Source organism: Mirounga leonina, unplaced genomic scaffold, assembly GCF_011800145.1.
Source record: "Mirounga leonina isolate KUSES-001 unplaced genomic scaffold, KU_Mleo_1.0 Mir_117, whole genome shotgun sequence".
Taxonomy (NCBI): domain Eukaryota; kingdom Metazoa; phylum Chordata; class Mammalia; order Carnivora; family Phocidae; genus Mirounga; species Mirounga leonina.
The window spans coordinates 832709-846136 of record NW_023270274.1 but is presented as its reverse complement, the minus strand read 5'-3'; the positions used below and the strand labels follow the sequence as shown (position 1 = coordinate 846136).

Sequence of the window (13428 nt, the reverse complement as noted above, 5' to 3'; positions counted from 1 at the left end):
TCCTGATGACCCTCCCGCCGGGTGACCCTCCCTCCTGATGACCCTCCTGCCAGGTGACCCTCCCTCCTGATGACCCTCCGGCCACGGGCCGGGTGACCCACTGGCCAGGGCGGCCAGCCTTCACCACGGGCAGTGTACCGGCGTCTGCCCTGTCCCCACACGTTCTGGGCTGGGCGTCTTAAGACCCTGGAGTGCCAGGAAGCAAGCCCCGTGGAGGCGTTCCACACCGTGGCATCAGTGTCCGGCCACCCACGCCAAGCCTGGTCCTCATGAGCCGGCTGGCAGAAGCCGGTGCGGCTGTAACCCAGAGTGTTAGCTGGGGTCTGTGCTGCGGGCCCAGCGGCACCGACTGGTCTCCTCTCTCGCGAGTGGGATGTTACATCGTAAGAGGGCCGTGATAGCAAGGTGAGGCCGTAAAAAGCAAAATACGGCGTTGAGGGGGTGAAACTCGGCTTGAAATATTCTGTTTGCCGCGGGAGTGTCCCTCCAGGCGAGGTGCTGAGCCACCAGCACCACGTTGCGCGACTCGTCCGAGTCCTGCGTCTCTGAAGGCCCTGCCCAGCCGCTCCCCGGGCGGCGAACAGCCTCCGGACCGCACGTGCCGGTTTGCTCGCAAGCCAGCCCGTGTCCCTTGAATGGACGAGGCTCCCCGCCTCTACGTCTCTGTAACCACGCCTCCCGGACACGTCCACGTACAAAGCTCTTTTCAGCTGACGGATTCTCCTGAAGGAGGTCCCTGTGGGGCCGGCGTCCCGATCAAGTGTCTGCCTCCCTCTCTCCCTCTGAAGCGCCTGCCTGGAGCCCACCCTGGCCGTGCTGGGCTGCTGCTGCAGCTGGACGCCTCGGGGCTGCAAGCTGCGGGGGCCACCAGTTAGCTATTTGGTGCCCAGAGGGACCAGAACTAAGATTCTGAGACTTTCCAAACCCCGACTCGGAGCAATGCAGTTTTAATTAGAGGAGTTTCCATAATGGCCGCTGGGTCTCCGAGGGAACCAGACTGAGTGCTCGGGGTCCACTCCTCGAAGGGGACAGACGTGGGACATTTCCCTGAGTCCTCCAGCCATCCGGGGCCCCAGGAGCCAGCACACCAGGACTCGAGGTCAGCGCGAGCTGCCACTGGATGCACACAGACCCGCCCTGCACGCAGGTCAGGGCCAGCGGACGCTTCCACGTTGGACCCAGGTGGACCGTGCAGTCCCTGTGCTTGAACGAAGCACGTCGCTCCGTGGGCCCGTCTCTGCCCCGATTCAGTGTCCCAGCTTCGGGGGACGCCTCCTGCAATGACACCATCGTCTGCATCCCTAGCTGGTTCTTTCGTCACCTGCAAACTGAGAGAAGTGAGGGAAGATCAAAGCGGGTTCTGCACGTCAGTGTGCTCTGGGAGTCCGTGTTTAAACGGTGCTCAGGTCTGGGACCAGCACTGCAGGAACCCACGGGAGGACCTGAGCGCGTCTGCTCTGCTGGCTGCACTTCACCGACCCCTCCCCTTCTCTGCTGTGCGCCCACCCACTGTCATCACTAAGTTCTCAGGACAGGACAACCGGGCGGGGAGATGCCGAGTGTATGGGAGCCTCTGGACCAGGCTGGCAAGGAGACGGCCTCTGAGAAACAGCCCCGATGAGCACAGATAGGGAAAGACAACCAGGATGCAAACTGGCCGCGTCCACCGGGCACCCTCCCGAGAGCCGGGGACTGGAGACGGGCCGGGACTGCCTTGTAACAGCGGGGCCGGGGGGGGCAGACACAAACACCAACAAACTGCACCTGCGGACATCGGGCGCAGGGTCCTGAGAAGACGCTGGAGGTGGGCGGAGGAGGAGAGGGACCTCAGGGTCCCTGGGGACTCACGCCTGTCAATCTAGAAACACCACCAGCAAATGGTTCACAGCAGCATGGTCCCGGGACGAGCGACAGGGGCAGAGATGACTCAGCATCTCCCGGATCCTCTGGTGCAGCCACCAAGCACAGACCCCTCACCGATGGCTTATCAAAGACAACGTAGACATCGGTGCGAACTGTGAGAGAATCTGTGTGAGGATACTTGGAAAGCATCCTTACATTAACGTGGACAATACTAGTTATTACTAATAACCACATAATCCACACTGCCGTTGGGTGTTGGATGGATACAGGTATAGATCAGCCCCCAACAGGCTGTGAACAGGGGCCATCTGGCACCGAATTACGGATGAAACGCATGTGTGATGTAAATATACATGTAATACTGGATATACAGCCGTGTGCAAATGTACAGTTTTCATGTCACGAGGGCCGGGGGCCCCCGGGGTGCCCTCACATGGTGGCCGGGGAAGTGTGAGGGGTGAGCCCCCCAGGGGCAGGTGTGATGCAGCCCAGGCTCGGGGCCACAGAAGGTGCTCGGGACGCAGAATCGTCCTCCATGCATACACAGCACGAAAGGGAAGGAGGGACGGGAGCCGTCCTGAGAAGACAGTGGTCAGGCGCATGGACCCATTTCAGGTGCAGAGCGTGGGCTCCCAGAGACGACCAGCGTTAGCAACGTCAGGGGCGGCGGGGAAGTTTGCAAACAGGCCGCACATTTGATGTCAGCGGCAAACAGGTTTTAAACCTTCAAGTGAGGTCATGATATTGAGGTTCTGTTTTTACACCTGCTGCCACCCCCCCCCCCAAAATCTACTGGAGGCAGGACAGGGCAGGGGGAGACGGATGTGCCGTGAGACAGAACGGTTGAACCTAGGCTGAGCTCATTATTCGATCTTTCTACATCTGAATGTTTAAAAGCAAATCTTAATTCAGGCCTTGTGTAAGTTTGACACTTTCCACAGTAAGGAAGTTTCCAGATAGTCGCTCCATAGAGAACCCCAAGCGGCCCCAGGAGGCATGCGGTGAAGGGCGTGTCTGCTCCGGCCGGAGCCCGGCCACCGTGACTTCCGCTGAGGCCCCGACCAGCCGTGTGTCAGCCTGGAACTGCCCCTGATCCACAGGCAGACGCAGCCTCCCTCATGTGCAGGGAGTGGGCCACACGGCGTCCGCCGCTCGGGCTCATTTCCCTTTGCCACAAAGCCCTTTGCCGGCAACCAGTCTGATAAAATGCCTCGGTGACGTGCCGGGCTCCTGACTCTTCTCGCTGCAGGGCTGGGGGCTCTTCTTCAGAGACCCATAACTCATGCTCCCTTGTGTCTTGTCCCCCCAGCTTGTCGGGGTGCCCACGAGCCACGTCAGCCATGAAGAAGGCGAAGCTGTCTGGAGAGCAGATGCTGACCATCCGACAACGGGCCAGCAATGGTGAGCACCCCTCCCTGGGGCGGCCGCCGCGGCCCCAGCCCCGGCCTGTCCCGCCCAGACGGAGCCCCAGACGGTGGCAGCCTTTCTGCTTCGAGAGCCGGGGCGGGATTATTCCGTCCACGTCTAGGAAGCTAGTCCACTCGCTGGAGGAGGGGCATCCCCAAACTCACCGCTTGCTGGGACCCCTGACAGTCCCAGTGATTTGCTCCCCAGAACCCCGGCAGCCCCCCATTGTGCCTTTGCCCCCAGGCCCTCCTGCAGGGGCCGAGTCCAGGACAGCACTCCTGTCCCCTCCATGCTCAGCCTCCCAGTGGACGGGCCTGACCATGCACAAGCACCATCTCCCTCCACGTGCCTGTGGGCGCCCCTGGGCACAGAGTGCAGGGGCCCCCCGGGAGGGCCAGGGGCCCAGCTTCATCCTTGTAAACCCCCCCTGCGGCAGAGCCCCTCTGGGACCCCAAAGTCAGTACTCGTGGTGTTTTCGTGGTCCCTGGGGATGTGGCAGGGCGGGAGAAGTGTCTGCTGGCTGAGGAGACGAGGCCACGCTCATCCTGTAACAGGGTCCTTTCCTAGTCTCCTAAATGGGACCTTTTCCAAATTTGGGGAGCTTTTGTTGGTGACTTCTGCATGAAAGGCCCCCACGCGTGGCACAGGCGAGTGCTCCTTGCACCAGGGCTGCAAGGCACCCAAGGGGACACGGGTGTGTTAGGTGAGCCCGTCCACGCCAAGTCATGCGCTGCTGGCCGTGAGGTCAGAGTTCATGAAGCAACGCTGTGCATGCAGGAAGGTGTTTTCCAGCAGAAATACATGCAACACAAGCGTACACACTGACGGGCCGATGAAAATGAGCAGAGGCGCCCAGGGGTGGCAGCTAACTCGGGGTTGGCGGAGACTCCAGAGGACGTCACTCCAGGGGCTACGGAACGGAGCGTCATCTGCAGCCACTCAGCAAACTGTGGCCTTGGGGGGCAGGAGGACCTTGTGAGCAGGCGGCTGACGCGGAGCCGGGCCGACCGTGACGCTGGGGCAGGCACTGCCCTCACTGTGGGCTCCTCAGGGCGTCAAGCGCTGCAGGACGTGGGTCACGCCTGGGCGAAGTCCCTGGACCCATCCCAGGAGCTGCGTGCCACGGCTCTGGCCCCGTGGACCCTGGCCTCCTGTGCTGAGGCTCTGCGTGAGGCTGCCTCCCCTCGCGGGAAGGCCAGGGCGCCAGGGCCCCGCGGCCTCCACCGGTCACCTGCCCGTTCATGACAGGCCCTGACCACAGCTCAGGGCCTCTGTGCGTGGCTTGCACTACACAGTCCTTAATGTGTGGCTGACCACGGGCCGGAAGATGGCGAGGGTCATGGTGTTTGCGTCTTGCTGGCGTGGGCTCCAGCCTCCGGCTTCTGCTGGACTGGTGCTGGCTGCCGGAGGCAGGGAGCGTGGTTAGACCGAGCGCCACCTCCCACACGTTCTGGGACCCGCACGGTCGCCCGAACCTGAGGCCCCGTGTGGGGCAGCCTCCCCGAGGCGCCAGGCCCACCACGTCGCTCGTCTTGGGCGTCTCAGGGCAGCGCTCATCACCCCGGAAGAAACCGGCCCGACACTCTTTCCAAAACGCCCCGCGTGGCCTGTCCCCCCAGACAACCCTGTGCCCAAGCAAGGCTCCATGGGCCAGTGGGTCTGCTTTGTCAGCTTCTGACTCGTCAGCGAAGGAGGCAGCCGTGAGCTGGGCGGCCAGCGCAGAGCAGGAAAGGAAAGGAAACACGAGCGGATCCGCAAACCCCAACGAGGGGCCGTTCCGTCGGCGGGAAGTCGCGGGGTGTGCGTCTCAGGACCACAAAGGGCCATGTCTCTTCCGAGGGGCAGCGGAACCCAGAGTCCTCTGGCCACGCCGGGCGTGGCTGCCCGCAGAACCAGCGCTCTCTCGGGGACGGGAGCACGCGCGGCGGTCTGGGCCACCTCCCAGGAGGCGGCAGGATGGCTCCGTCCCGCGGGGACCTGCACACGGCGCCCGGGTCTGTGCCTGGACACGGGAGGCCTGATCCCGGGGTCGGGGCAGGAGCCTGGCTCTCTGCGGCGGCTTCTGGTGAGCGCGTGCGTGCCACGAGGACGCTCCGTGCCCAGAGCGGAAGCCGGTCCGTGGAAGCCGGTCCAGGCGGGTCTCCACGAGCCCGGGGCCGGGCTGCAGCCTGTCGTGTCTCGTCTGTGCAGACCAGGGTCATTCTCACTACGCCCGGGGGCCGCTTCGTTCCGTGCCACGGCTGTGGCGCAGGACGTGGACAGTCAGGCATCGCCCGCGCCCCGTGTGGCTACCTCAGGGGCAGCGCGTTGCTGCTCCTCGGGGGACAGGGCGTGAGCACCCCGCCTTCCTCAGCAACTCTTTGCCCATCCTTCAGAATCAAAAGATCTGGCTTTGGTGCTCCCTAGCTCCATCCCTCTCTCCTTGAGTATCTGGAGTGTAGAATCTTACGTGTTGCTCTTACACATTCCTAACACACGTGTCCGGAAACTTCCCTCCCTCCACACCCTGGCCTGCACGGAGCGCCAAGACCTCAAGGAGACCACCGTGGCGTGGTTGGGCAGCCCCTGCTCTGGGCTCCCAGGGCCTTCCCTCGAGTGTGCACCTGCTGGGAAAGGCACTGTTCTAAGTGGCCTTGAAGCCCTGAAGTCCCTGGTCCACCCTGCCCTCCCTCCTCCTCCTCGATCTCATTCTTCAAGCTTGGAGAGGAGTCTGCTCTCACCTGTTCCCGCACAAGGTCACTGTGATTTCTCTCCCACTGAATGAGCTCCCAGAGCAACCGGTGTGGGGAGACGTTACCGAGGCCGCCTGCCGTCCCTGCCCGCCCGCCTGCATTGCCACGGCAGTGGGGCTGTCCCTGGCTCTGTGGTGGGTTTTTGTTGGGTTTTGCCCAGAAGGAAATGAGATAAGCCCTCCTTTTTCTTTCCTCTATTATCACGGAAGACAGGAAGCCGAGGGAAGGGCTGTGACTTCTGTTGCACAAGGAGGCTGCAGCGACCCTCTGTCGGGCCCCTGCGCGGCGAGCGGCCTCACCTGCGGCAGGTAGTTACAAACGTTTAGCTCAGCCTAGCCGCCCTCGAGGGGAGGGCCCCGCGGGGCCTGTGGGTGTCGCCCTGAGACACAAGCATCAACAAGCAGGCCAAGGGCCCTGGCTTCCCGGGGTGGAGTCTCCGTCCCCGCTGCACCCCGGTCTGCGCTCCCAGGTCCAGTGCTCTCCCCTCTCCAGGAGTGGGCCTCGTGCGGAGCCCTGGGGCCCTCAGGGTGTCCTAGGGGCAGGCGCACATTCGCGGCTTTAAGGAAATTCGTTTCCAGACACTCAAATTCCTCCTGACGGTCTCCTGAACCCAGGGGACTGAGGGTCCGTCCGTTCTCCCTGCCCCTCCCGGCGTGCTGCTTGCCCCACCTTCATGAGAGAAAGGCTGCTCAGAGTTGGGCCGAAGTGCTTGCTGGCACCCAAGAGGGCGCCCGGACGGCTGGGCTCTGGGGGTGCAGCCCGGAGTGCCGGAGGGCCGGGCGCGAGCGCCTCATGGGGAGACACGGCGGGCACCCTGCTCCTGTTTCCTGGAGGCAGAACTGCTGATGCTCACGGGTCCATCGTTCAGCACTCCCAGAGGGGAAATCAGAGATGGGAAGGCCACCAAGCGACCCTTGCTGCAGTTTCACTGGACTTAAAATGACCTCCTCAGGAAGTTGATCTGAACTGCAGACTGGTTTGGTGATGACGCGTGATCAGCCGGTTGGTTTATGTAGTGGACATCTCCCGTAAATCTTACGAACCGAACATCTTGGTCCAGGTTTTGATGGACATATATTTAAGGCGCTCTGCAGCATACAATTTTGCATTTATATATATATATATATATATGTAATTCTATATATAATTCTAAATATATATAATTCTAAATTTTAATAGTTTCATATATATGAAAGGGCTGTGACTGCTGTTGCACAAGGAGGCTGCAGGCGACCCTTTTAATAGTTTCATATATATGAAACTATTAAAATTTAGAATAAGAAATTTAGAGGACAACTTTAAGACTTATAAAAAGAAATTTTTTTTTAATTCTTTAATTCAACAAAAAATGAGGCCCACTGCGCTAGACCACATACCATATTTTTGCTCTTTCTCTTCCCTTTAATGATTTGTCAGCTCGCAGCACTGAGTTAGCAGGACAAAACCAGCCCATGCCACTTTTCGGGCAGGTAAGCACGGAGACCACGGATGCTCAGGGGCCTCTGGCTTCTGAGGCAACTCCTGATGTTCAACGGTCTTCTCTAGCCGCCGCTTGGCAAGTCCCACTGAGTCAGGTGTCTTATGTAGATTTAGTTATCTCTTCCTACCACTGTGTCAGGGAGGGACACTCTGCAGTGGAGGATTTGGAGGTTTAGAAGGACTAAGAAAATTACTCATCACAAAACTCTTAAGTGGAAGGACATGGATTTAGATCCCAGGTCCATCATGTTTCAGATCCCAGGCTGTAACCCCCCGACTTCTCAAACCCTGCACCAGGGCGGTTCAGAAATACATCCAGCCTTCAGGAAATATCTATCCCAAGTTGTGTGATCTCTGCCTCTGCTTACGTGTTGGTGCCCATGAAAGTTAAATAGAAAGTAGTCTTTTTGGATGCTCTTTTGTAAAAATTCAGATCAGTAGAATGGACCTCCAAGATTTCAGCCATATTCTGGGGAGACCACGTGCTCTTCTCAGACCTTTATCCAACTTCTAAGCTTGCATTTGCCAGAATACAGGCCCAGGACATGTTGACATTTCGGGCTGTTCTGTATGCTTCACTTCATATCAGCTACCATGGATAGAGCATGTCTAACAAGGCAATTAAGATGATTTCATTGCAATCCTTAGGCCCACTATTTCTCCCACAGTTCTCTGGGCTTTATGATTACGTGGTGATCTCCAAACGGCCTATCCCGAAACGAGTTGTTTCGTTCATAATTCCATTCGTACATTCTCAGTGGAAACAAGCTATCTTGATGTTGGGAACAGGCATGCGCACAGAACATTTATCACCCGCGCTATCAGGAAGTAACCAAAATCAATGTCCCGATCCAATGACGGTCCCGGAAAGGAGCTGCACCAGCCGTCCGGTGCGGGTCCACCACGGTGGTTACCTTCTCAAAACGCAACAGGTCTACTCTTTGACACTTTAAGCCACGATACATACATAAAAAATTAGAATTCTTATCTAACGGATATAAGAAACCTGTCCTTTTGTTTGATGATTGCTTTTGCTCTGGGCAGTGCATTCACACACGGCCCTGGGAGAGACCCTGGGGAGAGACAGTCCCCCACTGCAGGGGCCCGGAGAAGAGAGCTTCTGAGGGAATAACGGTGTCTTTCAAAGTAGTGTGACACTGGAGAGACCCCAGCCTCGGGGGTGGGAGAGAGCAGGAAGTCTGCCGTGCTTCCAGAACCCGAGACGGCCCCTCGCGCACATGCAGTTCTCTGTTCCGCGGGAACTATCACGCACGGCTGCGAAGAGAGAAGTTCTAAGATTGTTCACACCTGAAACACTGAAGAAATACGACATGAAGGACCCACTCAGAAATCCGAGCAGAAATTCCCTCGGAACACAGCACAGCCCCAGGCACGGAGGGGCCGTCGCGTGGAGACTGCCATGGCCCCGTGCACACCGGAGACGTCCTCGAGCTTGGGCTGGTTGCAACTTAAAGGAACGCGTGGTGAGCCCCGGTTAGGGGATAAAGGGCTTACAAATCAGGATGCTTAGGCCTCGGGCGGTCCAATAATTACGGTGGCCACCTCCCGGGACGAGTCTCCAGAGTGCAAAGTATTACATGCAGGAACTCACTCAGCCCAACTCCTAATTGTGAAAGTTGCCACAGAGTCTGGTCTCATGTGGAAAGGGGGAAAATGTAACAGCCCGCCCCTGAGAAAGGGTACACCCCATCGCTGGAAGGCTTTCCTGGGAGCCGTGAACTGCTTCCGGAGATGCATCTGATGGCGACCAGAGTTGCTCTGGACCCGGGGACACAAAGGCCGGGGACGCGCACCCAGGGCCTCTGCGGTGGGGCCAGGGCTGCAAGACCCAGGCTTGGGGTCAGGCGAGCCCCAGCCGGTCCCTGTGGGGGGGATGGACCTCGGCAGGCTCAGGATCCACGCATCCCCAGGCGGGTCTGTGGGAAGAGATTCGGGACGAAGGACCTGCTCACCGGGCCTCTGCAGTGTCCCTCCGTGTCTCGGGCCTTCCCTCCCAGGTGGCCGCACCCCTTCTGTCTGCAGACCCACAGAAGGGCGTCTGCCCTGGGACCTCCGAGGCCTGGGCTCCGTGCCTTTCCCGTGGCTTTGCATGAGCATCCCCTGCTGTGCCCTGTGACCCGTGTCCCGGGTTATCAAAGGTGATGGCATCTGCAGGCGTCCCGCTCTTCTTCCCCGAGTACATTCAGCCGCATGAGACCCAATGGCCAGAACGACGGAGGGTCCGGATTGTTCCCTCCCTGGCGTGTCCTGCCGCCAGCAAGCAGCCCAGGCGCCCGGCGTGGCCCCCAGGGCACACACAAGGCTGCCACCACCCCAGCCTTGTCGGTGGAGGCGCGTTTTCTGCATTCAAAAGGAGGAGTTGTTTACATCAGTTAAATGTCCTCCGTGCGGAGAGCCCTTCAGAAGGCCCCTGAAACCTGCCTCCACCAGCACGAGGCTTCCTTGCAGCGCAGGCGGGAGGTGGCCCTGAGCACCCCAGGCGTCAGGGGGTTTGGCCACCTGTGGGCAGCGGGGCTGGGCCTGGTGAGGGTGCATCCGCGCACAGCCTGGCACATCCCCCAGTGGTGGCAGAGAAAGAGACAGACAGACAGGGGACAGACCAAGGAGGCAGGTGATGGGCTGAAGCAGGTCACCCACCCCAGGACAGAGCGGCTCTGGGCCGGCGCGCGGTGCGGGGGGGTCGCGTGTGCTCCGCTGATTCTCTCCGCAGGGTAGGTGCTGTGATGGCGAGGAGGGCAGGGGAGGGCTGGACGGCCACGTGAACTGTCACTGTTTTTTTTAACCCAAGAGTATATTTGTCCAGCAGATTCAGTTCCGAATACAAAAAGAACAAAGAAAAGTCAAAATTCTAACTCCGTCTTCACGTTCGATGGCTTTAACGCAGTCCTGTCACCCCCACAGGTATAGAAAATGATGAGGAAATCAAACAGCTAGACGAGGAAATCAAGGAGCTCAACGAGTCCAACTCGCAGATGGAGGCCGACATGATTAAACTGAGGACTCAGGTAACAGTTTTTGAAACCCTAAATGTTAGCCGCAGGCGCCAGCCCCGGGACGCGTGCTCCCCCTTCCTCTCGCTCCTCGCCCCCCTTCATCTCGCACCCTGCTTTTGGCAGCAGAACGCGCGGACGCACCGTGGCCACTGCCGCCCGGCTTCTGCCCGCGCACGCTTTAGTGAGAGGCGGTCGGCAAGGAGTGCTGCCAAGAGGGCCGCTTGTGCCTGCAGATGAGCTGCTTCCTTCCCGGGACACAGGCGGCCCTAATGCCCTGCGGCCGCTGTGCTAGGGAGAGAGCTGAAGCTCCCAGAGAAGGGCAGCGTGGCCCCGGGGGCGGGTGGAAGGCTGCGAGCTCATGCGGGTCCCAGGCCCAGATGCCCAGTGACAGGAGGGGGGAGGGAGGGAACAGCCTTTACTGAGCATCTGCTGGATGCCTGACTGTGAGGCTGTGGTGCGTAGCCCCACTGTGCTCACAGCGGTCAACCAGGTAAGTGTCATCACTGCCATCTGACGCACACGGTGACCCCCTTGGCTAAGCCGGGGCGGATGGCCAAGCTGCTGCAGCTCAGAGCCTCCTGTCCCTGAGTCCCAGGCTGTGCCCCCCGCGCCCTGCCGCCTCTCCCAGAGCGGCCTGGGGTCCCGGTGCCACGTGGGCTCTGGGATTGGGCCGCCATTGCAGGTCACAGGTACGGCCAGGCACTTCTATACTGGGAGAAAGCGGGGCTGCATGCCCCCCACCCCTGCAGACCCTCCTGGCAGCCGACAGTGTGGCTGGTAGGGTCCGGGTCTGGCCTCAGGACACCAGGTAGTGGTTGCAGCTCAGCCGCGGGCTGGTTCTGTCTGCGGTGGCACCCCATCTCCAGGGAGGGGCATCTCAGGCTGTGTCCCCACCAGAACGCCCAAAAGGAACCCCATGGGTGCCTGTGAGTGGGAAGGAAGCACAAAGGGTGGGCGTTCTCTACGTGGGGTCGCTTTCACACCCACCTCCTCGCCCATAGCAGCCTCGTCCAGGCTGTGCTCTGGCCCCTGGCTCAGCACGCTCACCTGGCCAAAGGCTCGCCTGGAACGGGTGGCAGATTTCCGTAGCATTTATCCAAACGCCCGGCTGTGATCAGCCTGCGGCCGGAGGTCCGCCGGAGGTGCTGGCCCCAAGAGGACCCCAGGGCCACACAAACACCCCGCGCCCCCACCTCAGCCACGACTGGTTTCACCAGATCCAGTGAAAACACCTGCCCCGACTCTGGTTCTGCTCCCGAGGGTGACAGCCTGAGCAGCCTCATCAGTCCTGCTCGCACTCCAACAATCCCGAGGACTCAGAATCCCTTTTCTGTGCAGGGTGGTGACAAAACACACTTGTGACCCCTGGGAAACGCTGCTTTCCCCCAGGTCTGACCAGCAGAGCTCTCCCGCCTGTGGACGGGGCCGGCGCGGGGCCAGACGCCACGCTCCCAGACCCGGCTTCCCAGGGGCCCCAGAGCATGCCTGCTCCGGTCACCCCCCACTGGCCGTTTTGTCCCCATGCAGGTCGCCAGGGACCCTTCAGGGCTCTCTGACATCCGACGTGCTGTGCTCCACCAGGCATCTGCTTACCTCTGATGTCAAAAATGAGTTTTAAGGTTTGCTGTGTATTCTCACTGTCCTGGCCGATGTCCCTCGGGTGGCTCCTCTTCTCTGGAAGGCCAGCGTCTGCAAGTGATGGGAGGACCCTGAGCCCTGCGGTCGCCGGGGTGGGAGGGGGCGGCGTGTCATGAAGGACAGGCAGCCTGCAGCGTGGCCGAGCCGTCCGGACCTGGTGTCAGCTCAGCAGCAGAGCATTCCGCCAATTCCCAGCAGCCTCAGCTGGCCGCGCGGCGCTCAGGGACAAATGAGGCTGCGGCCAAGTAGCCCACGTACCCGCCAGCCCCGTGAGTGCCTTGGCCTTCTAACCTTTGGCCAAGGCACACATAACGTCCCCACTTGTCTCAGAAAGTGCTGGAAGGTTGGTGGTCCTGAAGCTGGGCTTTCTCCAGCCTCTGGTGCCCTCACTCCAGGATGGGGACAGAACGAACAATGCAGGCGCCTTCCGTCACAGACACCTTCTACCAGAGCTAGCTCTGGCCTTTCTAACACTGGGCATCGCTGCCGCAGCGGTACCCATCGTTGCTCCAGGAAGGATCTAAGAGGACAGCATCGGCCTCCTCCTCTTCCCTGCCCCTCCCAGAGCAGGAGAGGGGGGGCGCTGAGCCTCGCCCTCCCACAGCTGGGGCAGGGATGCAGGGCCTGGGGGCAGGGAAGCAGGGCCTGGGGCAGGGAGACAGGGCCTGGGGGCAGGGAGGCAGGGTCTGAGTCAGGGAGACAGGGCCTGGGGGCAGGGAGACAGGGTCTGAGTCAGAGAGACAGGGCCTGGGGGCAGGGAGGCAGGGCCTGGGGCAGGGATACAGAGCCTGGGGGCAGGGAGACAGGGCCTGGGACAGGGAGACAGGGCCTGGGGTCAGGGAGACAGGGTCTGAGTCAGAGAGACAGGGCCTGGGGGCAGGGAGGCAGGGCCTGGGGGCAGGGAGACAGGGCCTGGGGTCAGGGAGACAGGGCCTGGGGCAGGGAGACAGGGCCTGGGACAGGGAGACAGGGCCTGGGGGCAGGGAGGCAAGGCCTGGGGTCAGGGAGACAGGGCCTGAAGGCAGGGAGACAGGGCCTGGGGTCAGGGAGACAGGGCCTGGGGCAGGGAGACAGGGCCTGGGACAGGGAGACAGGGCCTGGGGGCAGGGAGGCAGGGCCTGAGTCAGGGAGACAGGGCCTGGGGGCAGGGAGATAGGGCCTGGGGACAGAGAGGCAGGGCCTGGGGGTAGGGGGGCAGGGCCTGGGACAGGGAGGCAGGGCCTGGGACAGGGAGGCAGGGCCTGGGGGCAGGGAGGCAGGGTCTGAGTCAGGGAGGCAGGGTCTGAGTTAGGGAG

At 60.9% G+C, this 13428-nt stretch overlaps 1 protein-coding gene across 4 annotated transcripts in view; it reads left to right on the top strand.

The window, feature by feature from the left end:
* LOC118007281 (myelin transcription factor 1-like protein) overlaps window positions 1–13428 on the top strand; it is a 138606-nt gene that overhangs the window by 121422 nt on the left and 3756 nt on the right. For 3 of the 4 annotated variants that reach the window (XM_035000279.1, XM_035000278.1, XM_035000277.1), the window contains exons 17-18: window positions 3173–3264; window positions 10404–10507. In XM_035000279.1, the coding sequence (XP_034856170.1) occupies window positions 3173–3264; window positions 10404–10507 (196 nt within the window). Of the gene's footprint in view, window positions 1–3172; window positions 3265–10403; window positions 10514–13428 lie in introns of all 4 variants that reach the window. The other variant, XM_035000280.1, reaches the window with a different exon arrangement.